The following is a 25,698-nucleotide window of genomic DNA, read 5'->3' on the forward strand; positions in this document are numbered from 1 at the left end:
TGTATGTTAACTCATCTGTCAACAGGCAAAGCAGTCATTTCATTGTGTTGAGGATGTGACAACGGGCCAACTCGCATTTTTTTCCCCAAGCAGACATTTGCTAATGAAGGACATCTATAACATGGAAGAAAAAACTATGAATGGAGCTCCAGCATAAGAGCGTGTGGTGTGATTTATTAGGTGCAAGTGTGTTTAGATGTCCGCTGCGTCTTTTGGGGCTGGGAGGGTGTGTGAGTTCATGCATGTTTACATGAGCGGATCGTGTTCCCGTGATCAGCTAAGCATGTGCTGTTTCCTGTGATTGAGTACCTTGCGTGTACTTATCCAAGTGTGGGTGAGTGTCTGTGACAAAGCGACAGGGAGTGGCTGCGTTTGAAGGTGACGTACCTCTCCCCAGGGTGTTCTCTTTCTTGTCTTTCATGCTCATGGCCAACGATGCCCCCTCAGGAACCTGTGAAGAGGAGGGTAAGACGAGAGAGGACAGAGGGGCGTGAGGTCAGGGGGTTGAGCCAGAGTTCACCAGAACAGCATCATTAAGCAAGCCCTCGAGGGGATAGTGGTGCTGAGAGGTGCATGTGTTTGTGTATGTGCATCTTAGAGTGGTGGAAAGTTTAGCAGGAGCCTGGCTGGGCTCATTAAAGTCAACCCGCGGTGAAATGGATTGAACAGCCTCGCAAGTGAACCCAGACTGTTAGTACAGGCTACGGCTCGCTGCTTTCACAGCTCCGTCCCCATGGCTCAGCAAAAACTAAACAGAGCACTTAACAAGTACAGGTAAAAGGTCAAAGGTCGAGAGTCACCAAACATCTGTTTACTCACGCACAAATAAACATAGACAGCAAACACGCAAAAACTTTGTCATTGGGAGGCCAGTGTAGGGCAGTGTAGGGCGGTTAGGGTTTGCATAAATAAATAAAATGCAATATATTTTTAATTAACCCACATTGTAATGTTTAGTTAATTAATCAATACACATTATATTGTATAATGCAGTTAGTAGTCAAATAGTAAATCATTTATCAATAAATGTATATTATAGTATTAGAGTTAGTGTAGTATTCTGATGATCCGTCACTGCTTGTGAGGGCTCATACAAAGTCCTTCATCACTTTTATTAGATTATGCAAAGAGTGACATGAACAGTGAGTGTATAGGATTTAGGGGGATCTATTATTCTAAATGGAACATAGTGTTCACAATTATGCTTTAATTGCTATGAATGAGCCCTTCATCCTCTTCCACACAGTCATGCCTACTGCCTCAGTAGATTTTTAGAGTGAAGTGGTGAGCACTTTAGTGGTGCTATAGCACATACCATTGTTTAACAGTAAAAGTAATTTACGATAATATTTGGCCAAATATTTAGACATCAAACCTGGATAATGTCTAGTCAGCCTGAACCAGTGGGGTTTAACATGCATGCTTTTAAATTTACAATGTTTATCTCAGAAATAACTTTTCAAAAAAATGCAGAATCCTCAAGAAACAGTTCCAAAAAACTATGCTAAAAATTGTGAGATTTCATCACAACCACTTGCGCCTCAATTATGAAATTGCCTGAGATAAACCATTTGCACTCACAAGATTCTGCAAAAACAAAGAAGTCTGCACTCCTAAGCACAAATAGTAGGTCGGAATTATTCCCCTTGTGACCAGCAGTCAAAACAAAGACAAAAATTCAGCAAGTTTTTGGCTGATATACCGACTTTCTACAGTTGGTGTGTAGAGCAGTGTGAAAAAAAACAGTTGCTAAAATGCAAAAAGTTAAATATCTTTAGTGTCTTCAGATCTTAAACTTCCTTTTACTAACAACTGTGGGCATTGAAAAATATCACGGATACCAGTTTATTTAATGTTTTTATAAACTCAATAATAAATCGCTTTTGAAAATGATTTATAATTTTATATCTGTGTTGAACTACACAAAAAAAAACATGTTTGAGTTATTTCACCTTCGAGCCATGATCGTGCTGTTTCGAGAGGTGCAGGACTTTATACTGCAGCGAAAGATAAGCCCACAGTGACTACAAATGTGACAAAAGTGAAAAACGCCCAGAAACTGCTCAGGGTTTAAGCGTTAGCACAACATACGTCAGTATGTTTACTTGTTATATCAGCTGGATGTTTGACCTTTACTGTGTAGAATGATGTATGTGTGTTCTAAGTTTGTTTTTACCTTTACTGTTTAAGACAAGAAAATACATTTAAAATAGCTAAATATCAAATCCAGCATGAACCACTGACAGTCACTATACTCTGCATTACAGCAACATGTAGTTACCTACAAAACGTTCATATAAATTTTACATTAAATTTAACCCGGTGCTGCACATTCAAATGACTAGCATGTCTCACACTCTCTATGTCACCTGGCTTCTCTGAATGTGTGATCTTTTATAAGGCTTGTAAACAGCTTCCTCTCTGATGTGGATGGATAGCACGTTGCAAAACGTGCTCTGCTGCAAAGCCAGCTCTGAAAACATCATAAAAATCATGTAGTGTTAATTAACTAGCACCTAAGTTGAAGCCTAATTTTTCATTCAGTTGTACGACATGTATTAACAATCTGCTAAAATTGCACTGCACAAACGTGCTGTCGCAGCAAACAGCATCACAGAAATCTGCATACAGCCACACAGCACCCCCCCTACCCCCGCCCCCACAGACAGCCAGTGACACCATTTACATGGACTTCTCACCTTCAACACTCATGCTGTTGCTGTTACAATCTCAGGGATATAGAAACGACACCCACCACAGTGGCCTCCCTCCCACACACACAAACACACACACACACCTGGTAATGGAAGACAGTGTTGAGTTTCTTTCGACCATCCTCCATCACTGAGGAGTTGTCCAGGTCCTGCAGGAGCTTGCTGTTGCTGCCGGAGTCGAACCATTCTGGAGGAGAGACAAAAATTGGAAGAGGAGTTAAGACAATTTCCTCCTAAATCTGAAAAAGAATATGCGAGACAGTCGGCAGCCGTGCTCTGACTCTTTGTGTCACGACCTGTGGAAATATTCTCGGGCCATTAATCAAATCAGCTCTGCAGGCTCTACAGCTTTTGAAAGCAATAACTCTTTGTGATTATGACTGCACACTCTCCTCAATGCATTCTGTCATTTATTATATTGCGGCCGCAGGTTAGTTGAGCTTCATGAGAGGAATTGACCTTTTGCAAAAGAGATTACTATATCTTGGAGGGTCAGGCAGGGGAGAGGATGAAAATAATCAGAGAAAATGTGCTCTTACCCAGGTCTACATCCTCTGCTCGAGGCCACTGGGAGAATGGCAGGTTTTTATAAAAGGCCTCTATGATTTTTTCCTTAACCTGGCAGATGGTATCAGTATTCATGACCCTGACAGACAGTGAGTCCATGCCACAGCCTTGGAAAGACACATTGATGTTCTGCGAAAGCAAACAAAGCAAAAGAATGTGTGAGGTTTCAATTTCACCATGACAAGACTTTCTTGCAGTCCTCTTAAATCATTGTACAAGTTTGACTTTGACTTTGGAGTTGTAATAAAAAAAGGAGGGGAAAAAGGGCAAGACTGAGAAGATAAACACCTGCGGCTTGGCCTCGATGTTCTCCCGCAGCAGCCACTCCTCGTTGAGGGTGTAGCGGGCCTTCCCTGTGATGGCGTCTATAGAGCCCTTGTTGATCTGCTGCTTGATTGCACACAGCAGCAGGAAAAAAGGCTCACCCACTGTTTCCTGAGGAATGTGACACAGAGTTTGAGTAAAACATTCTTTCCAGTCAAACCTGCCTCTGCTCTCCTTCTTTCCATCCTCACCTTGAGGTAGCTGTACATGCAGATGGACATCCAGTTGGTCAGCATTTTCTCCACCACGGACTCAGTGCGCCGCAGCATCAGTTTGGGATTCTTGGAGGCTGAGGCATCAATCAGGTCCACCAGCAGATCCTTCATGATACTGGTGTAGTACTCAAGTTTACCATGCAGGGCGATGGTGAGCAGGGACGCTAGGCTGCATCTGAAGGGTGACAAAAACAGATTAGCAGAGGAGTCAGATGAGCGAAAACATGCTCTTACAAACACTGCCTGTCAAGTGTGTGTGGTCAGTGGAGGTTTAAAATTAGCTACAGGAACAACAAGATTGAGTCCTTCCCCCACAGCACCTGTGACTGCAAAGCCAAATAAAAAGCCTGATCTAATGCAGGGAGTGTCTGAGTCAGTAAGTCCAGAGGTGCAGGGGATTTCCCTAACAAAGCCCCTTTAATCCAGCAGGAAGAGGCCACATCAGTCAGTAAGTGCTGATGCTGTACTGGGACAGGGATGTGGTCTTGCTTCTGGAATTTCTCTCTGATTCAGTGACTGGTTAGTTTTAGGACATCAGGAGGACCACAACAGCTGCACTGACAAATGACCAACAAAACTGGAGCAACCACTCCTCTGAGCAGATATTGTTGTGCGGCGTGCCACTGAAAAATAAATAACACCTACAACCATACATCAAATGGTGCTGTGCTCGCATGTTTTTTAGACCGCTTCTTTGCTGAAGTGATGAGGCTGTAGTTTGTGCTTTTATTGTACATGACCTCATATAAACAGCAGAAATGCATGACAACACATTGTTTATGAACATTATAGTAATCTCTGTCACCTGGATCTGTCAGCATGCTAACTTCAGTAGATAGCTAAGTATCATAGCCCATTTCTGAAAGGATTACCTATCTCGTACAGCGAAGTCCTTCTGCTGCTCCAAAGCGTGAACAAACGTGATCAGGAAGTGCTTGTTATTGAGGAGAGTGGAGAACAGAGTGATGCCCTCCTCTACGTTGGGCCTTGTTGTGTTGGTGGCCTGATGACAGAGGGAAGAGATGAAACAGTTATTTCTCTGCGTGATTTCACCCTAACTGGATTACACACCTGCTGCGCACTCCCTAATCTATTTCACCACCTCTCATCTCGAGTGACCTATCTAGTGAACACTTCTTTCTATTACATCGCTTCTATCACACCCCTGGTTTCTGCAGGTGCCTCCCTCCCTGGTTCTCTCCACAGTGTCTGTATGTCCCTTACTGTGCGTGATTGTCTCTAAATGTGCCGAGTCGACTTAATGAGTATGGCCTATCTATGGATGCGACTAAGCAGCAGCGTGATGAAGTCTTCCCTCTGGACTGCAGCCATATGGTGTGGTTTGCAGCCTGACAGAAGGAGAACAGGGGTGTCCATTAAGATAAATGCCCGCCTGTGAGATTTATTTGCTGTGACCTGGAAAACACTTCCTGGGAAGACGATGTGGATCCAAAGCACTTCATCACCGTTAGACAAGCTCCCCCGGCTGCCGACCCAAAAGTAGCGCCACAATCTTTACTTTCTCGAACGTGCGCGCATACACGTGCACATGTTTTTTTGCTTTCACTACACATTCACACGTATGCGTGTGAAAGCGCATGCATGCACCCACTCCCACCCTCTTTTGTGACTCTCACTTCCATCTGCCCCCTACACACACACACACACACAACAGCAAGAGATGGATTTCAATGAAAAGCATACTGTTCAGTTGTCCAAGAGGCAGTGGGAAGTGTGTCAACAACCTGCCATCAACTCGGTGGGCAGCACGTTGTTTGATAAGCTGTTTTTTTTTTTGTCTCAGCTGAATGACATGCATTAGTATTTATATGAGCACACTCAAGAGCATGTGAGATCACAGAGCACACTCACACACACATTATAACAAGCATACAAAAGGGAAAAAACGCACAATATGCTTTTTTTTTTATACTGCTCGTCAACAGCAACTGCACCGTGAAACCCTAATAAGCTTTACTGTGACCCAGTTGAAAAACAAAGGGAGTGAAAAAGGACCCGAGTCAAGCCACTACTCTGGCAGAAGGAAACTTAACCTAATGGCTTAACCCTTCACCTGCCAGTCCTGAAGCAGCGGGTGGGTCTCTGGAAGCGCTCGAGGGCCCAGAGCATCGTTCTCGTAGACAGGCTGGACCAGACTCTTCTCGTAGTCTGAACACATCTGAAACACATAACAGAACGTATGCACACCCAGCAGTCAGAAACATGGGGAGAAGCAAAGTTTGCATTTTTTTTTTTAAACCAAAGGCCTGTTTTGAATAGGCCATGAAATGGGAACATGACACCGTGACTCCAAAACATCACAAAGTGACCCAGAGCTAAGAGAGACACACTTTAACAACACAGCTTGTCACTTCAGCGCAGCCTTGTTTGGCTCGTATTGTAACTGTGTCTAAGTCTGTGTCTAACACTGTTTTGTGTGTGTAATTTCTGACAACCAGAAGCTCTGGTGGAAAAACAGACTACCAAAGGGCCGTGAGAGACACCTACAGTTTGAATTTTATGTCTGCATCATTTCCACACCCTATTCGCTTCACAACGGGAAAAACCGTCTCCGCTGTCCACTGCAAACGACATTGCGCAACATTGTTTAAACTTGCAACAAAAAGTGTGTTTTGAGAGAGCAGGGAGAAAGTTTCCTTGTCTCAGTGCCCGCCATTGTTCGGTCTCCTTGAAAGCCCATGCCTGTGGTTAGGAGACAAAGCCCGCGGAGTTGTGTCTGTCTGTATTGGTGGAAAAACACCCACCCACAGACAGACCCACAGTATACCTTCAGGCTGGATCACACATCAGAAAAATGCCTACCTATAGAGAACACATTAACTCTCCTGCAGGGTGCCAAACTCAACTACACCTCACTACTGCTGTATGTTTAAAAAGTTCCAAGGTGAATTTTTATCCTGCACATTACCAGCAGTGGGAAATGTGAAATGGGACAGGCAAGCGGGGGAAAAAAAATTAAAACCCAGTGAGAAAAATGGCATTGTCAGTCTGCCAGTTGAAATCAGATAACAGGCAAAAATAGGGTTTCTCACCTTGGGGAAGAATGTGCGTGTGACAAACTGTTTGTACTCCAAAAAGGGGATGCCCTGGCTGCGATTCAGCTCCTTGGTCAGGTCTGTCATGTCTGTCTGCAGCTCTGCAAAGCCTGAAAAGATAAAAAACACAGAAAGTCCCCAAAGGGTTTGAATCACAGGGCAGTTTTTAAACCACAGTTGCTTCCCCTATGTGGTTCTGCAAGCTTTTTTTGTTCATGACAAAAATTGAATGAGATATCTGTGGATAGGTTGGTGTAGATAGAAGGAGTCAATCTTAGAAAGCATAACATTCATGTTTCAGCACAGCCCCTGCTACGTTTGAACACTTACTCCACTGGTCTTGGAGCATGCAGATACTGATGGAGTCCACATCAAGCAACATTGTGAAGATGGCAAACAATGAGTCTGACACTGTAGGGTGGGTGTTGGACAAGTTCATGGCAGACATCACCACAGACATCCTGGTCATTTGGACTTTGGTGTGGATATAACTGGAGACACCCAGCTCTGTTGCAATGTACTGTCACTGATCTTGTCAATGGTCTCCTTTGTGCTGACAGTGACCAGGCTTCCAGGACAGGGGTCATCTTCCATGCTCTGACTGCCACGTCTTCACCATGCCGCAAGAAGGAGCACCCTATGCCACCATGTTCTCATGGACTGAGGTAGCGGATAGATGAAGGCTGACATTGTCCAGTGCTGACTGGAATTTTCAGTAACCCACAACAGAATTACCACAAGAGTTACTGACTTCAAACTTTCTACACAATCACTCCGAGCTGAACTGAATGTGCATGTGCCGTATGATGTATCAACTTAAACCAATGACCTATCAAGCATTAAGCATCAATTTGCTGAAATCATGTGACTGATCTTGAAGGAAGTGATCACAGAATTGTATCATGTGATTTCCCTGCTCTAGTGTCACCTCCTGCTGGAATACTAAACTATACAAAACACCAATCCTCTGATCTTTCTCCATCTTGCTCTCCCTCTGCCAGATTGTGCAGCCCATCACGGCATCCAGGCAAATATTTACCAAACGACAATCAGAGCAGCCAAATCCCGTCTAAGGCTCTTATCCAAAACATGTGTGCCGGCTGAGGTTTACAAGGAGAAACAGTATCAGCATGTCCAGACACTGACATGAATCTGTGTGCTAATATTGTAGCCACACTTTAATGTGTAGCATGTACCAGCAGAGGATAATGTTCTGCACTAATGAGCTGCTGGAGATATCTTTATGGGAAAAGTGCTTCCTGCCAAAGGATGAGAGACATATTTGGGTTACAATGGCACTTTTCTTCAGACACTATTTGTGCAGAAAAAAATGAGAATTCTAGACCTGAGGGATTTAAAACATATTTCATTACTCCTCCAGGTTATTTATCCTCATGCTCACTAAAGTGTCCTCTAAAAACACCAGTCAATTCACACCACCGAAAACTCCCCTCTGCTTCACTCTTCGGACAAACATCAAATCCTCCCCATGTGCGTGACTGGGGATATGTCGATTTCCCATCTTCTTTTACTCCCCATTCTTCTGCTTTTATCACGTCTTTCGTCTCAGCACAAGTATCCGCGGCTTTGTGCACACTCACCCTGAACTCGGCCACAAATCTATCTATGTCCTCTGACTAAATAACCTCTCCCTCTCCTCCTCCCCCTCCCACGCTTCTGCTTCTCCTCAGGCTCGCGGCCCTCACTCCCGCTCCTATCGCTTCCTCCCTCCATTTCTCTTTCTCTATCCGTCCCCTCCATCTCAGCACCATAAATCTGGGTGCTCAGACGTGGAGTGGCCTTCACACGGCTTTACTCTTAATGCCCTAGACACAGACAAACATTCACACACAGACACACACACGGACACAAGCCTTGTTCCTATAGCGTAGATGTGGCACAGACAATGTGGCCACTCAGAGTGTTTGTGTGTGTGTGTGACTGATCATTTGTCAGACACTGTGTTTTATGAGTCACGCTTACTAGGCACAAATCTGTCAACTGTTGTATCTCCCTCCCTCTTCAGACTCCAAAACAAACACACATCCTGCACACACACACAAACAGAGGCATATATAAGTGTGGTCAATATTTCTGCCTTACCCGCAAGCTCCCTTATTCATGTCAATTGACCAAAAACATCATTTGCAGTTTAAATGACTTTGACAACACAGCTTGGATGAGGTGTGTGTGTGTGTATCTATGTGCATTCCTTCTATAAACACACCTTTACGGATCTCCTCTCTGATCTGGGACTCCATCTCTTCCATTTGGAGTAGAGTTTTCTGCCAGTAGCGCTCTGCCCTTCGGCTCTTTGTGCAGTAGATGACAAGGGCTGAGAAAAAAAAACAGTAGAGTGAGAAAAACAAAAAACAGTTCATGTATGTTTTCAAAGTAAGACCCATTATCACATATAAAAATACTTCCAAACCTTAATGTTTGTGTGAAAATAGGTCTGAGAGATGCTGAATTTATGAGACTTTTTTTTTTAGAAATGCTTGTTTGCCATGTTTTTTGCATGAATGCGAAAAGCAGCAAATTAAAAATGTTCTAATGTGTAAATAAATTTTGTTCACAAATGATCTGAACAGTGATGTCACACCAGCGAAGTCTGCCAAGGGAAAACTGAGGTTTTGTGAATATCTGAGAACAGGAAATGGTGTGAAAATCCACACTAGCAGCAATTTTCACCCATACACCTGCCGTGCAGACACACTCACTCGAGGATTACAGTAGACAGCGAGAAGAACAGTAGGGTCTTTGTGTGCTGGATACTGAAGAGGGATGGAGCAAGTGTGTGTGTGTGTGTGTGTGTGGAGGGGGGGGACTGTGACCCTAAGAAATCTTTTGATCTGTTCCACATCTGGAGCATCCATTGCTATAGCAGACACACATCGATCATCTCCTGGTAAGCATGTGTACACAACTTACCCACAGTGCACAGCAGCAGCAGCACGCAGCACACCACAATGGATACCACGATGGCCAGCTCGCTGCCGCCGAGCTGCACTTTAGCAATGGTGTGATGAAAGTTCCCCACATGCACCTAGAAAGACAAACACATAAATGTGAGTCCAGCTTCTTGAAAATCTGGCCCCTCTTTCTGTTCTCTTTTCTTGTCTTCTTGTTTCCTCTGTGGTTCTGTCCAACATTACATTCAGCTGATGTCATGTCATACTATACACTTGACATACATTTGTAAACACAAGATCTAGTACCAGGTTTTAGGGTGAAGTGGGAGGTCAGTATGTGGAGGTCGCAATAAAAGAAGAAAAAAAGGTTCTACATAGATAAATGGATTCCTTTCTCATTTCCTCATCTCTTCCTTCCGTGGCTTCATTTGTATCTGCCTCCCCTTCTTTTTCATTTCTCCTTTTTTCAGTCCAGTCTGCAGTATTTTCTTGCTGAAAAAACTAAAAATTTACTAGTTTTGAAATCCATTTTTGTTTTTGGTTTCTGTCTATGTCGTGTGAATGACAAAAGCCCTCCTAAAATGTTAGAATCCTTGAGGTACGGACTGAACTGTGGACAGAGGTGCCATGATTTTTTGGTTTTACACTCCCATGGCTTTGAATTCATATCAGTTGCTATATAGCATTAGATCTAAAGTCTGGATGCAAAGGACAAACATATGCATAATTGTATGTATTTTTATTATTTATTTATTTACATTTTTTTGCCTACTTCTGTATTTCCAAGTTACAGGTTCAAAGCCCAAAATAGCACACTGGCTGGTGTGGGACTAACTAAAAGTGAAAACCAAAGTGATGTTTGTGACAAGTCATGAAGTACCGGTATATTAATAGACCATCCATCCGTCCTTCCGCCCGGGTTTGAGGACTTTTGTTGGCTTTAATAGTCAGCTCCACAGCATGATGTGTTGTTATGGCCAAAACAATACCATATGCTGTTCTTTGGAACTACAGACTGTATTGTATTGTTTTATTGTTTTTTTGTGCCGTAGCAGACTGCAGCTGTTACATGATTTTTTTTTTTCTGGCACTATTTCACTGGCACTTTCTTCATAAAACATCATATCTGTTTCTAACAGGGGTAGCTGGACCCATTGCCCCCCCCCCTTTAAATCTGCACCTGCACCTAAAATCTGCCACTGTCATAAAACACAGATGAAGACTATCCAACCTGGGACAAGTCACACATTAATAGAGCTCCTAAATCATCCTACACTCACCAATGAAAGTTGCACAGCCCATCCTCATATCTCTAGTTCACTGCATTCATTAAAATAAGCTGATTGATCTTTCGAGTGAGCTGCTGTTTACACATCGTCACAAGGAACTGTGAAGCTGCACAAAGCCCTGTGACAGCACTTTGGAAGTGCTGAAGACAAGTAACTGACATATAGTAGCAATAAAGATAACTGCAGCAGTCCAGATGATGATAAAATGAAGAATGGACTCTGTGAGATCTGTAATTGTAAGAACAGATTTAATTTTAGCTTCTGTCCCTGGATACTCGTTTGTCAAATGATCAGATGGAGTCAAATATAACCTTCTGTTGTCCTTTCTGCATTAAACTATACAGCCAGTGAAGTAAATTTAAGAGGCGATGGAGATACAGACAAAAGGCTAAGGAAGGCAGAGCAGAAGCAGTGGGAACATTAAATATTTTCCTTGTAGCACAGTAAAACACAGGCCCCTCTTTAATGGGAACACAAGTACCTGCACACATGCACAGGCACATCTATTTTTTTTTCATGGACACAGGTGCAAACACCCGGAAAAAAATTACACACCGTAGATTTTGAAAAATGGTCTCTTGCTGCTATAAGCTGGAGGAGTCACCCGGTTCAAACTAACCCAGATGTGACAAGAAAAGAACTTTCACTTCTGCCTTCTGATTAGTCAGCAGGGTCTCTGTGGTCCCTGCTTGCATCGCTCCCTCTCCTTCCCCAATCCGAACATACTTCATAAAAGAAACTCGGATAAAAAAGCCTTCCAATCCTCAGTCCAAATCCCTCTTAGACTGGTCTTACTCTGAGGGGGGGGGGGGGGGGACTGGCTTGCTGGGCTCCTTCCTTTTGCTCATTCCATCTTTTCTCTTTCTCGTCCGAACGTTTATTTGCTCAGGCCTTCAAGAGAAGGCCTTCTTCCAGAGACTGCAAGCTGGTGAAATGGAGGGGAAAATGCCATTGTTCCATGTTCCATGATTCAAAAACATTGCTTCCCCACATCCACTTCTGCTGTACTTCAGAGCCAAGCACAACACAAGAACATAAAAATAGATCTGCCTCTGAAAGTAAGTGAAGAAACTCAAATGGCCACAAGCAAACACATCAGCACAGCATGTATGCATTTATTCAAATGTGCCGGCACAAAGGAAAATATACGCGCGCTCTGTATTTATGCCCCTGTCAGGCATGCACACAAATCATCCTCCATGCTCACGTGCCGGCAGCCCACCCATTTGTGTTATGACATCCCATCTGACCCTTGCCCTGCCTTTATGCCTTCGCTAATTGCTCGTGTTTATTCTAAGACATCCTGAGAGACAGACGGGCGGGAGGGCACTGAGGCGAGCCACAGGTACATGAGACTGGGAGAGAGAGAGAGAGTAAGATGGAGGGCAGAAATAAACGAGTTTCCTTCTATTTCTGTGTCAAAGTGGGTTCTCACAGTACAGCTCAGCTGAGACAGAGAGAAGCTAACATATGTTCCTGAGCTATTTCAGCAAACCACTCACAGTTTGGCTCATATTTAAATATGGATGAATGCTTTCCCCCCTAATAAAACCCTATCAAATGGAAGAATGGACAAAAACAGATGGCAGGGATCGTGTCTGGTTTTATCAGGACAGCACGGGCTTGACTGTGTCTTTATTAAAGGGACACTTCACTACAAAATTAAATATTCATATTCTCCCATGGCCTGCAGTACTATTTATTCAGCAAGATTGTTTTACTTTAAGTTTTGCAGCCATAGATTTCTGTCTTTTCGACCAATAATGGAACAAGGCAGGACTCAGTTTGTGGTGCTAAAAGCTCCAAAGAATTGAAAAACTCAATAGTGTAACATTCAAAAAATAAATATATAAATACAGCTGAAGCAAAACAAAGAAGAGCAGCAATAATAAAAAGAGGAAAATAAAGCGACACAAGGTAAGGCTTCAGTGACTTATTAGACCCTGGATTGAGTCAAATAAATATAGATTTTCTTTTTCGCATTATATTGTGAACCAGGTGAATGCTTCACTGCAATGGAAAAACAACTGCAGCTCTCATCCCGCAGGCTCCTGTGGTTGCAACACAAGTAGTATCATGACAACATTACTCAAACAAATCCAGACACTGTTGTGAGGAAAATCATGTGGGAACTATTTTCTACCAAATTACACCTTGGTCATCATATCACTGCACGGAATCGCTATGTGCGTCTCCCCATGACAAACATTGCAACTGGATCAGGGAGCACGCCATCAATACTGTCACCTGCATTAGCCTGTCGTCAGGGTACATCAGATGCATGCAGCCCTTTGCACAGTTGCCAGGTGTAGTACCCTGAGAAAATATATGTACTGTCCCTGTAAGACATTTGATTGTGATGGGGCGAAAAGTGAGGAGTGTGGCCATGACTGACTTAGTGCTGTAAGCGTCAATGGTGACAGATAAACGGACGATTAACAGTAAGTTAGTAAGCATGCCATTGTTTGTTGTGGCACTGTAGCACAGAGTGACGACCAACCACCCCCCCACTAACTACTCATTCAGCCTGGTTGCAAACCATTCATAACACATGGAGAGCGCTGCACGCGTATCACTCACAGAGTGCAGAATCGTGCAGAACAAATCTGTCTCAATGAACATCACAGATGGTCCAGATTCTGACTAAATGTTTGGCTTGAATGTTGTGTGACAGATGGACAATATCCCTAAATTATCAGGATCATCCAGCAATATTTTCAACACGAAGCTGGATGTGTGATTGTGTTTTACATGCTTGTGTACTTACAGTGACAGGCAGCTCCCTTTCGCTGGAGCTCAGCAGCCCGTTGATGGTGCAGTGAAACAGCTGGTCGTTATGGAAGCTGATGTTACAGGGGTATGATCCGATCATCACTGAGTATTCCTCCGGCACCAGTTCCAGATCGCTCGGCACTTGCTGTGTAAAAACGTGTAAAATATCTGGTCAGCGGGGCCTAAGTTGAACAGGCAACATTCATGCAGAGCTTAAACCCAAACACTGTTGCATGTACACAGAGAAACTGAGCTGTGGCTGGCCTGTTATTCTGCTGTCACACAGAGGAAGGCGGCTGAAAAATCATCTAGTCTGGGCCAGAGTTCAGCTTAAAGCAGCAAACATTGCCGCCGCCTTTCTTGCATGGCTGGGGAAGTTTCTACAAACAAAACCGCTTCAGTCCAAAATAACATTATCAGGGCCTTGCTGTAAGATGCAGGGCTATTATTTTATCCCATCCCACTGCAACAAGCTACATTAATTAAAGGGATGTTATGCGGATTTTACACATGAAGTGTGACCTCACTCGATCATGAGGTGCAGCTGTAAAGATGGAAAAAAATAACCCTGATGTTAGTTACATCACAGACAGCTATCTGCCTGCTTTGCAAACAGTGGGCATGGACTCTGAAAGATGTTTATCAGGCAGTAAGGGTTTAATGAAAGACGCTGTTAAGTTGCATCGTGGGAAATTTGTGTTTTTGGACTAAAAGTCAGGACTAAACTACACTGCTGGAAAGCCCCTTTTGATGCCAGTGGTGACAGGGTTCTATGGAGCAAGTCTCCATATTTAGTTTACTGATTAGAGGAGTTATACAAGACCGACTGGGGTTTATTCTTACACACTTTTTATCAGCTATGATAACATTGTACTTTTTTTATTACTGGTGGACTCAAGCACTATACCAAAATGCAGTCTCCCACACTGAACCTCAGGAAATCCAGATGTGACATCATAAATCCTTCACCCATCTGTATTTATGGTCTATGGTCACAATTTACTGGATTGGATTTTATATAAAAAACACACTACAGAGAAGTGAGTCAAAGCAACACATATAAATGGACAAACTGGGTGTGCCAGAAGTTTAGCAGCATTACCTGAAGCACTTCAATTGAAGGTAGAAATCCACTAAAACTGTGTTTCATCTCCATGACATCATGGAACATTATAAGATACCTGCAATTAGCTTGGTATGTACAATGTTGTATTTACTGATTGGACTGTAGGCCACACTGACAAAAAGACATCCCTATTTATATGAAACTGCAATTTCCTTCCAATATGAGAATGACAAGTGAGGAAGTGTGTGTGTGTGTTTATCCCCACTGTGTTTCCTTGCTTTGATTACACCCTCAGGGCACTGTCCTGTCCCTGAAGCAGGATGCGCCCCCCTGGGTCTGTGTCAACAAACGCTTCCTTATACAGACACAACATACACACACACAAGCTAGCACACAAAAATGTTTGAGCATAGTGTAAAAATTCATTTTATAACCCCAATATGCTCATTTTCACACATACATGAATCAGACCAAAACAGTGGGTTCTAAACTGCCTGAAAGCAAACAAAACCCACCCACATTCCTGCTCAGGTCCTTAATATAGGAGCTGGCTAGCTTACAAGCTCCCTATTAAACAAACACCCTCCCTCCAGGTCCACCACAAGTGGAATCCACCATCCTAAATAAAACAGGAAACAACAGACGAGTCGCCCATGTAGACAGGCTGAGGCAGCGATTCCTGCAGGGGCTTCATTCTGACACACACACACATCAAGAGGGAGCTACCTCACGTTCAAACTGCCTGTGCTGTTAGCATGTGCACATTGTATGGTGCCACAGTCGACTCGGAAGCCCCCTTTGGGGTGATGAATTCATGCAGACTTAGATCAGCCAGAACGCTGAAACATGGGACCTCCCTCTGAGATGCCGCTGCACCCCCTTCCCCCCTCTTTTAGAACAGAAATCAACACATTATGGAGGACAGGGCCTTTGATGTGTTTTATGTGCCTCTGGTTTATGTGAATATGAATGAAGGAAAGTTCAGCTCTGTCTGCTGTTCACAGTGGGGGCAGTCAGGTTTACAACAGGGGTGCTTTTGGCGCCTAAAAACAAGCAACTGCTAGAAAATAGCATCAGTCGAACAAGCGTGAGCTTTTAAAGTGCCATGGTGGGCCAACAGCGGCCCTGTATATGGAATCCCTTGATATATTAATTTTGTAGCCTAACTTTTTATTGGCAGCGGGAGGAACAGACTATCTGTGTTTTGAAAACATTTCCCATTTTAATTTTAATTAAGCTATAAACCTGCCAAACCCAATAGTACGGTTTAATGTTTAATCCTACCACGCCAGCATAAATTATAAGTAAGGTTAAATATGCTGCTAAAGTAGTATTTAATTAAGTATTTTATATTAATTTGTAACTTTGTACTTTATTGATCCCCAAGGGGAAATTCAGGAATTCATCAGATTGAAGTATGGCTTCACAATAACCAGAAGTATGCCCATTTCATTCCAGCTGAATAAGTACAAGTGTGAAGCTCAAATGTTCCGTCTCTGCAGTGTCACTCACATTGATGATGAGCGTCAGCGGCTCTCCTGAATGGTGTTTAATCAGCTTCTCCTTATTGGCAGTGAAGAATTGAGGGTCCTCCACATACTCTAGCAGGAAGTGACCCTGATGAGGTTCTCCTCTATCTTCCTCTAGCTCGCTATCAGAAGATGAAGGGCTGTCTCCTGTGTAGAGGACCCCGTTCAGGAAGAACTCTACAGATGTCTGCTGAGACAGGCTGGATGCCGGGGATGGGCAGATGATTGTGGTGGTAGAGAGCACTGCACAGTGCTGTGAAGACACAGAAATTTAAGGATTAATTTGAAATCTTTTTTTTAGATAATTAACAACTGTTTGTTAATGTAAAAAGTGTTACAAATGGATTTTCCATATACATGCATAAATTACATTTCTGTGTGAGTCTGATTAAATAATTGAAGGCCTTTTATCAGTTGAAAAAAAGGGAATACATTTGACTAATAACTCACCTTCTGTCCAATTCCCAGCACCTGCATGGTGACAGTCTGCACCAGATCAAAACCCTGGCCTGTCACTGTGATGGACCTGCCACCACTGTGAGACACACACAGACACGAACAGAGTCACATCTGAGCTCTGACAAAACATGTGTCAGATTCATACTGCTATTCATACTGCTATGTAAATAGCCTGGCTCAGTGCACCAAAACGAGAGACAAACAGACGATGAGATTATAATGCAAAACAGTTTGACTGCACATGTCATCAAAGACATGCCACAGTCCTGTCACACACATGCTGTGCTATTTAGAATACGATCGGGAGAAGATACACCGGGCAGTGTTCCAGTAATGTATGTGTGTGTAGCTCTCTGCCTACCTGAGGAAGCTCTTTTTGGGGTGGATGGAGCTAATAGTGGGGTTCTTCTCATAGGTGTATGTGGCGCTGAGCTCTGGGTTCTCACAGGGAACGTCCTCAAACTCTACACACACTGCCACTGGGCCGGTGTGTGCCTGCAAGGCCGGCGGCATGGTGCATTCAATGGTTTCATCTGTTTTCCTGAAAGGAAAAATGAAGTAAACATTGTAGCCGTGCAACTTGTGATGTCCACAAACATTTAATCCTGAAAATGTTTTTGATTAACTTTGCAAAGACGTTTACGGCAGCTTGGCAGACTTTCTTAGATGTCATAGAACTATTTTGGAATGCACTATGGCAACAAGTGTATGAGAAATTTTACCAGATTCATGTAGGCTTAAAAGCCTCAATGTTTAAAGCTACAATGCAAAATGTGTGTCTACCCTTTCTAGCAGTGAGAGTAATTACACAAACACTGTGAACATGATGTATAAATGCCTCTGATTGGTCACAGAATGCTAACCCAGCTGGCTACTGTCATAATTTCTCTGTATTGAGTATTTCTGAGACTTTCCAGGGCTAGTAATGCAGTGCCAGTCCTCTGAACACAGACTCTCCCTAGGCTTTATCCCCACATGTTCGTAGCTGCTTTAGCTTCCCAGTGATTGCTCCTTTCTTTAGGTATGCCACTCCAGACTCCAGATTTACTTTTATACAACAAAATCCATCCAACTATATGCACTGTCCTTGTCTAACAACTAACAACTCTGGCTGCAGACTTGTTTCAAGACTGTTATACTCACTCTGTGATGGCACATTCCAGTGTGTTGTTGACCTTGACTCTGACCTCAGAGCCAATGTCCAGGTGTTTTCCTATTATAGTCACTCTGGTTCCTCCAGCACGAGATCCCTTTGTCGGTTCCATGGACAGCAGCTTTGAAACCTACGTACAGAAGAGACATTAAGATTCACGCAACACATCTGACAGCTTCCGTCCCTGCTCAACAGCACTGTGTCTCTGCTCTGTGATGCTTCTCATGACACCAAATAAAATGTTTCCTCATCCTTTGAGGTTCAAATATCTTTACAAATTGGCTGAGACAGCTGCTGACTATAACAGTAAATTAGTGAAGAAAACTGTGAAGACAGCCCACGCTGCAGTATGTTAAAGTGAGGCTGAAGCCAACAGGCCTTTGGGCCCAAGCTAGAAGGACAGCAGCTATACCACGAGTAGAAAGCAATAATGTTCATGCATACACATGAAAAAACAGCATGTACACACAGACATATATACACATACAGACACATACACACATGCACACTAAGGCTCCTTGGGCAAAGATGAATATCCCTGTCCAGCTCTGCAGCTACCAACATCAGCATTCCTGTTCTTTACGAACTTTGTATCCCCACCGTGAACCTCGCCTCCAGGGAAACCTCTTATCCTCACTGACAGGATTCACTTCCTCAGAGCGCACGTACGGAGCAGGCCTATTGTGTGTTTGTGTGTCAGAGTGGGTGGTAAGGAGGCAGATGTTTCCGTCGAAAGGTTTGAGGAAGGAGATGCAGCAGAGGCACATATCCTGTCTCCAGAAGTGTTTTCCCTTTCTCCCACATCTTCACAGTTAAAATCCCCCTTCTGACTGAGCATCTTAGAGTCAGATAAGAGAGCCCAAGAGGAGGTCCCATAACGGCTCAGCATAATGTCTCTTATTCTGGATTATATTTATCCATATGTATTAAGAAAGGTTTTGAGATTGGACAGATTTCTCTGTGGCATGACTCTCAGGCAGAGCTACAGACGTTACGGACAGTTCCATGAAAAACTCTATACACAAAGAGAAACATGGGTATTTCCACTGACTGAATACTCTTATTCCAATGAGAGACTGCGTGGGTCGAGGTCAATTAAGACAATGCTGGCTAGCTCGCCTCAGCCAGTTATGTATTCAGAGCAAAGGGACATTCAAACAATCCCCATATTTGTTTTTGCTGGCAGCGAATGCTAAATGACAATAGCGCTAAGCTGCAACTCAGATGGACGTTTGAAGATTCCCACACACTCGCATTCCTCTGAATCATAAAAGGCATCTGCTAACACTCAGCTGACACACTTGGGACGGCTTTCCCAGCGGGGAACCAGGAAAAAGAGCACATTGAGGAAGAATGTGTAGGAAGAGACAGACCGAGCAGACAGCAGGAGGATACTCACTAAGTATGAGAAGCTCTCCTTGGACGTCCCAGTCCCACTCTGATCTACTTCCACTCGGACAATATCTGCCCTGTCATGTCCAGACCTCCCAGTGAGACACACCAGCCTGAGGATGGAAAAAAAAAAAACATCACAATAACACAACCGCTAATAAAACACACAACAAGGATAACAAGGGAAATAATGTTGCTTATCTTTTTAATTGAATAAACTGTAATAAAAAGAGGTTGCTCATCACAAATTGCAAGGGAGGGAAACCAATATACACACGAGGAGATCTTGATCACAAATGCTAAACAAAGACACATAATTAATCTCAGAGAATGGTGGTTATGAACTAATTCATCAATCCCTATTGCATTTACATATGGAATCTAATAAAGCCTTGAGATATCAGATATTAGGAGATGTAAAGTTCAAAGCTCATCAGACCAGATGTGTCTAACCACAGAGGAGATTAAGGGGCTGCTGAGGCTTGTTCGCTCGCCTCCTGGCTGTGATTAAACCCTGTGTCATCAGTGCGAGCTCTACGGGGACGTCTCATATTAATGACACGCTGCAGAGGGACCTACTGTTCTGGGACCTCACTGGGATAAATATACTAGGGGGCGAACGCAACCTTCATCGCCTCACATGATCCCCCTTCCAGCTTGACACCCTGTCGGTTTATTTAGTCAGGTGCCGGCTGCTACAGTGGTTATAAATTCACAGCTAGAGATTGCATGATTGACGTGTGGAATTTACATAAGTGGAGGAGCTGTGCTTTATGTAGGAGGACCTGGCAGGACACGCGGTAAAATGAGGCAGCACTGGACAGATCTAGGTTTGGCGGGGGTCAAGCTGTCAGAGGCTGAAACCAGGCAGAGAGCTGTGTTTTTAAATATCCTTCTGAAAATGTAATATACTTAGATTTAACCAAACCTGAGCCTGAACTATTGCAGCGTTTAATAGGCCCAATTAAAGCATGAATTCTGTTCAGTGTACCTGAATACTCTAAAATAACCTGCACGAGCCATCTGTTGATAGCGGTGTCTACATTCTTGCTCATTAATTACAGGAGCATCGGGTAAAGAATGTCGTTACACTCAAATTACACTCCTGTCAGTTATGCGGCATGAGGGCAGACCGCGCACCTGTTTGAGAAAAAGATGCATAATTTCACATGCTTTAAGTTAGAGAAGAAAGAAGACGGCAAACAAAAGGAAACATGGAGAGCCACAAGTTCAGGCCTGAGGGAGCCTGAATCAGCCTGAACCTGCAGGGTGGCTGCAGGCTGAGAATCAAACTGTTATCAAAACAGTCCATCACATTGATGTCTGCCTTTGAGTCCTAATGTTGAGGATTATTGTGTGCAAAAAAAATACAAACTCAAAGCCATTATTCCTTGAAGAGTACGGACAAAGGGCTTATCAGCTGACGGGTGATGAAATCACACATTTAAACACACAATGGGCGCATCAGGGTTTGAACAACCGAACTGAATTAAAGCTACAGATCAAAACTTTGATTGGCCCTTTCTGGCAGTGAGTGTTACTACACAAACTCTGTATGAAATGTGTCTGGAAACATTAAAGGTGGACCAAGAAGATTAATGAGCAACCCATGTAACAATTTCACTGTAATCCTTCCTTTGGAGCATCAATGACATTCTTGGACACTTCCTGCTGTGCTGCTATAGTTTCTGTTGCCTGCACCATCACTGAGCAGTGCACCGCTGTAAGAGTACACTGCAGAAAATAGAGGGAGATTTACCGGCTGCTCTTAGGTTCATTAGGGTTTGACTGACATGTTCATTTATATTTAAAAGCCACATTGAAAAATTTTTTAATACAAAAAATGGAAGCGTGAAGGGAAACCTTGATAGTACAATATAAGATATAATAATTTGCTGTCAATCAACTAACTGATAACGCTCTATAACGTGTCATGCCATAATTAAATTAAACACATTTTAATAAAATCAGATGAATCAGATTAGATCAATGCCTAACCCTTAACTTTTTATAGTTACTGTCATTGTAAATGTAACACACGAAAGAACTCAGCCTCAGGCACGCACAATACATGTCACAACATTTCCATTCAGTTTATAGTTCTGTGATGCCCTGACTGCAATCAAACAACAAACTAAAAGACTTATGCAAGATATGTAATGCGTGTGTGTGCGCGCGCATTGAGTGTGATGTTGATCCTTCGTGATCCCAGTCAAAAGGACAGGCAGACTCTCAGTAGGAGCAAACAGAGCCTGAGCTGACCCCCGCTCCACATTCCAGCGCCGCTCCACCTCAGAGATATTATGGTTTTCAGAGGGCAATATTTGGACTAGTGCTGAGACGTCTCTGATCATTTCCCTCGAGGGGCTGATGAGGATCATCAACAATCAAGCCTGCCTGCGTGCGTCTAGATGGGAGTGTTGTCTGGGTCCTGCTAAATGGACAGGGCGAAGGCCACTTAAAGCTCGTATGAAAATGACAGAGAAGGCAGCATGGAGGATCTGAGCCAAATATTCAGAGAAGCACTCGAGTAAATGAGGTGTGCCTAGACTGACTGTGCCATTAATTAACATGTTGACACCACACGAGAGGAGCATAGTCTCTCTAGTGCTGCACATTTTTCTTTTGGCACACAGATGTGAACTTTCACCTTTCAGCACACGGGCAGACACCTGTCTCAACAGTCCTCATAAATTAGGTCACATGTGCAGGTGTGTGCTGACAAGTGTGTGTGTATGCTGCCATTTTTATATATATATATATATATATATATATATATATATATAATATATATATTTATAATATATATATATATAAAATTAAGCGGATGTGGCATTTTCTGACAATAATTGTTAAATATATGCATTTAGGATAACCCTAACACTAACCCAAATTTAATTCATTCATGAGGCCTTCATAAGGATAGAAGCAAAAAAATGTATATGTGCTCATGCAATTGCGCGTGTGCGTGTGTGCAAGTCAAAACTGCTGACACCGTCAGATGCGCTGACGTGTTATGATTTGTCAGAGCCACTTCCAGCAATGAGGATGTGCTCTGCTGTCATAACAACCAGCCTCAGGAGCCAATGAGGAATGACGACACGAGATGAGATCACCCCCGCAGTGAAATGTGATTCGCTGTTTTCTGGCATGTGTGGTTTGAGGGAATGTGTCAGGCAGCCGGAGTGACAGGTGAGACCCGCAGGTCACCCTCCAACTGGTCTTAATATAATGATTGGCTTCACTGGAGCACAACCAGATAAACAGTCCCATTCAAGGGACATTACAGATACTGAATGGAAGTTTGGATGTAATTGCAGTTTTACTGACTTTCACCCAGCTCTGTTATGCTGGTGTCAAAGTGGGGTCTTGCTGTCTCCATGGTGACAGTATGATGGTCCCCAAGCTGCAGAGGGATGGCGACGGAGTCATTTAAAATGGGAAGCATGCTGCATAATAATATTTGTGAAAATTAGCCTCATGAATACATCAAAACTAAACCACACATGGAGAGTTGACATTCTAATTTCCAGACTGGTGGACCTACATTAGGCAAATACTATGATGGTGATATGTGAAAGGAAGTTTGGTTACAGAGTCATTTGTAGTTCAAAAAGTTTATAAAATACAAACTAGGCCATTTGAGCTACCTTTAATGGTTTCATTTGCATTATTTGCCTGCTTCAGTATCCCCGACCTGTCTGGCCTGAGTTGAGGCAGGTGGACCTAAACAGACAGCTCAACACCTCAAACTTGCCACATCCCTACTTTTGCATAAATGTATGCCTTATGTCATGTCTCCATTTTTAACAGGTTGTAAACATGTTTATTTCTGACGTAAATTTGTGCATTTTAACATGGAGGTCACTGAGTTTTGACTTGTTTTTGATCCCAACCTCAAGTGGCCATTCAAGGAACTGCAGTTTTTGGCATTCAGTTTTTTTAATTATTGGGCAGTGGGGGGGCTCAGCGCTTTTATTTAACACTCAGCAGATTCCCCACTGCTCCCACTGAAGCAAAATGATGTTTATTTTATGTTTAAAGATTTATAAACTTAAAAAAATATAAAATTCCCTTTAAATAAAAAGAGAAAGATAAACTTTATAGCATTTTTAAAATGTGGTCTTCTTAGCTTTTCTCATGTGGGCATACCAGTGTGGGAGAGACAACTTTCACTATCCATTAAAAACAGCAGCTCACGCTGTGCTGTCTGACTGAGGCTGCACATGCAGTGTTCATGTCTGGGTTATACATGTCAGGATTTCTTCCAGTAACTGTGGGAAATCTTTCTTTGTGTGTGTGTGTGTCTATTTCTGCCACCTGAATGCTCACCTGCCTGAAACCATGTTGGTTTCCCATGACAACAGGTAATTGTTAGCCATCATTCCTCAAGTCCTAGCTGCAACATTACTGCATATTTTAAAATGGAATTTTAAATAAAATAGTTTGTACCTTATTCAGTGTGTCACAAGAGAAGAGAGAAGATCATGTCAAATGTATGCTATGCTATGCTTGAGCAATCACTCAAGAAATCATCTGCAAATTTGTGAATCATACTTCAGGCCTGTGCTGTAACACTTACTCTGTGGAGACGGTGTAGAGCTCAGGCAGCAGAGTGCACGGCACGTCTCCTATGAAGACCCTCACTGTGTCAGCCCTCCAGCCCAGGTTCTTGCCCTGCACTGTCAGCCGGGTGCCTCCTTCCACCGGACCCCTCAGGGGGAAGATCTGACGAAGAGAATGAAGTAATGAACAGAGAGGAAGAAAAAAAAGCCTTCAAAAACGCTGTAATATGCACAACAAATGAGACCTCATAAGCAGATTACCTCCATAAAAACACTTCACACAAAATGATGGATGATAATGAACGTGACAGAATTAAGAGAACAGAGATGTCGTCTCTGATCCTGACATGAAGTGTGACACACACAGACACACAGATAAGGGCCTGTATAAGTGTTCTCTGCTGAAGACTGACATCTTCTTGAATAGACACACTGTTTAGGTATATACACACACAAAGAAGACTCTTAACTGTGCCAGTCTGAGACTCTTCAGCCTCTAATCCTCTACAGCACATGCAAATAAAGAGCAGGCTAAGAGCCCCCTTCACATCCCACAAGAGACAGACAGAGTGAGAAAGTGAGGGCTGGAAAGAAGAGGTGGAGAGCACAGCAGAAAGGTGGATGAGTGGGGAGGCAATTTAGGGAACTGAGTGTCGAGAGGGAAGTGAATGCTGATGGTGGTGGTGGTGGTGAGAGAGCAAAGCCTCAACAGGGGAATTAATGCACAGAGCTATTCCCTTTCATCTGTTTTCCTGTGTCTGCTCTGTCAAATTCCTTACTGCTGTTGTTCAGAGGCACACTCTCACGCATCATTTCAGCCTTCGCCTTTGGTCTCGTAACTTTCCATTCAGGAGAGAAAGAAAGAAGAGGACCGTCACCTCTCCAATCCCCACCAAATCACAACTTCAGAGATAGCATCTCTGACTCACAGACAGAAGCAATCTGCTATCATCTTGCCACTGTAGCATAGCTGGTCCGGCAGCATGCATGCTTTTTTTTTTTTTTTCTGAATGACCCCCCTCTGGCTGAGCCGAGGTCACTGTGACCCCTCTGTGTTATTAGCCTGGCTCCGGCTCTATCAGAACCCGAGCTGAAGAATGAAAACAGCACTTCTGTTTGGTCTAGGTGAAAGGACAGGGGTTGGCTCTGCATTCATATAATTTGAGAGCCGCGTGAGTGACAGTGCAGATAAATAAACGGTATATATTTCCCAGCTGAAAAAGATGGAGATGTTAAGAAAAGACAGAATGTATTACTTTAATTTGGTGTGAAAACAAACCATTACTTACTGTATTTATGTGATATGTACACCACAGGAAATTATGCTAATGTTTTTTTGTGGTTATATTAAAGGGACAGCTCACCCTGAAATAAAATGTTCATATTTTTATTTGTGGCCTGCAGAAGTGTTTGTTTATCTAGATCATAATGGCGTGAGTTAGTGAGTTCTCCAGGAATTATGATGCACGTTTCTCAACAGTCCTTAGTGTGTGTCATTTTGGGACACAAAATTAGAGCAATGTCAGTGTTTTTTTTCTTAAGCAATAGGGCCATGATCTTAGGAAAGAGATGTTTCCACCTGAGGTCATAGTTTAAATGGTTTCCATTGTATTGGAGAGGACACAGGAATCTCTAGAGCTGAATTTGCAGTCCATTCACATCAAAACAGTCTATGTAGGAAGAAT

The 25,698-nt window shown here is 43.2% G+C and overlaps 1 protein-coding gene across 1 annotated transcript in view; it reads right to left on the reverse strand.

Moving 5' to 3' along the window:
- Positions 1-25,698, reverse strand: part of plxnd1 (plexin D1) — a 59,601-nt gene that overhangs the window by 7,480 nt on the left and 26,423 nt on the right. Inside the window, exons 13-29 of the mRNA XM_028409873.1 lie at positions 24,031-24,176; positions 19,456-19,561; positions 18,047-18,186; positions 17,265-17,444; positions 16,895-16,979; positions 16,428-16,697; positions 13,845-13,994; positions 9,808-9,922; positions 9,104-9,211; positions 6,874-6,986; positions 5,895-5,999; positions 4,693-4,823; positions 3,797-3,995; positions 3,570-3,716; positions 3,254-3,410; positions 2,798-2,901; positions 388-451 (exon numbers count right to left, since the gene is read on the reverse strand). Coding sequence (XP_028265674.1) covers positions 388-451; positions 2,798-2,901; positions 3,254-3,410; positions 3,570-3,716; positions 3,797-3,995; positions 4,693-4,823; positions 5,895-5,999; positions 6,874-6,986; positions 9,104-9,211; positions 9,808-9,922; positions 13,845-13,994; positions 16,428-16,697; positions 16,895-16,979; positions 17,265-17,444; positions 18,047-18,186; positions 19,456-19,561; positions 24,031-24,176 — 2,320 coding nt within the window. The remainder of the gene's footprint in view (positions 1-387; positions 452-2,797; positions 2,902-3,253; positions 3,411-3,569; positions 3,717-3,796; positions 3,996-4,692; positions 4,824-5,894; positions 6,000-6,873; positions 6,987-9,103; positions 9,212-9,807; positions 9,923-13,844; positions 13,995-16,427; positions 16,698-16,894; positions 16,980-17,264; positions 17,445-18,046; positions 18,187-19,455; positions 19,562-24,030; positions 24,177-25,698) is intronic.

Source organism: Parambassis ranga, chromosome 7 (assembly GCF_900634625.1).
Source record: "Parambassis ranga chromosome 7, fParRan2.1, whole genome shotgun sequence".
NCBI lineage: Eukaryota > Metazoa > Chordata > Actinopteri > Ambassidae > Parambassis > Parambassis ranga.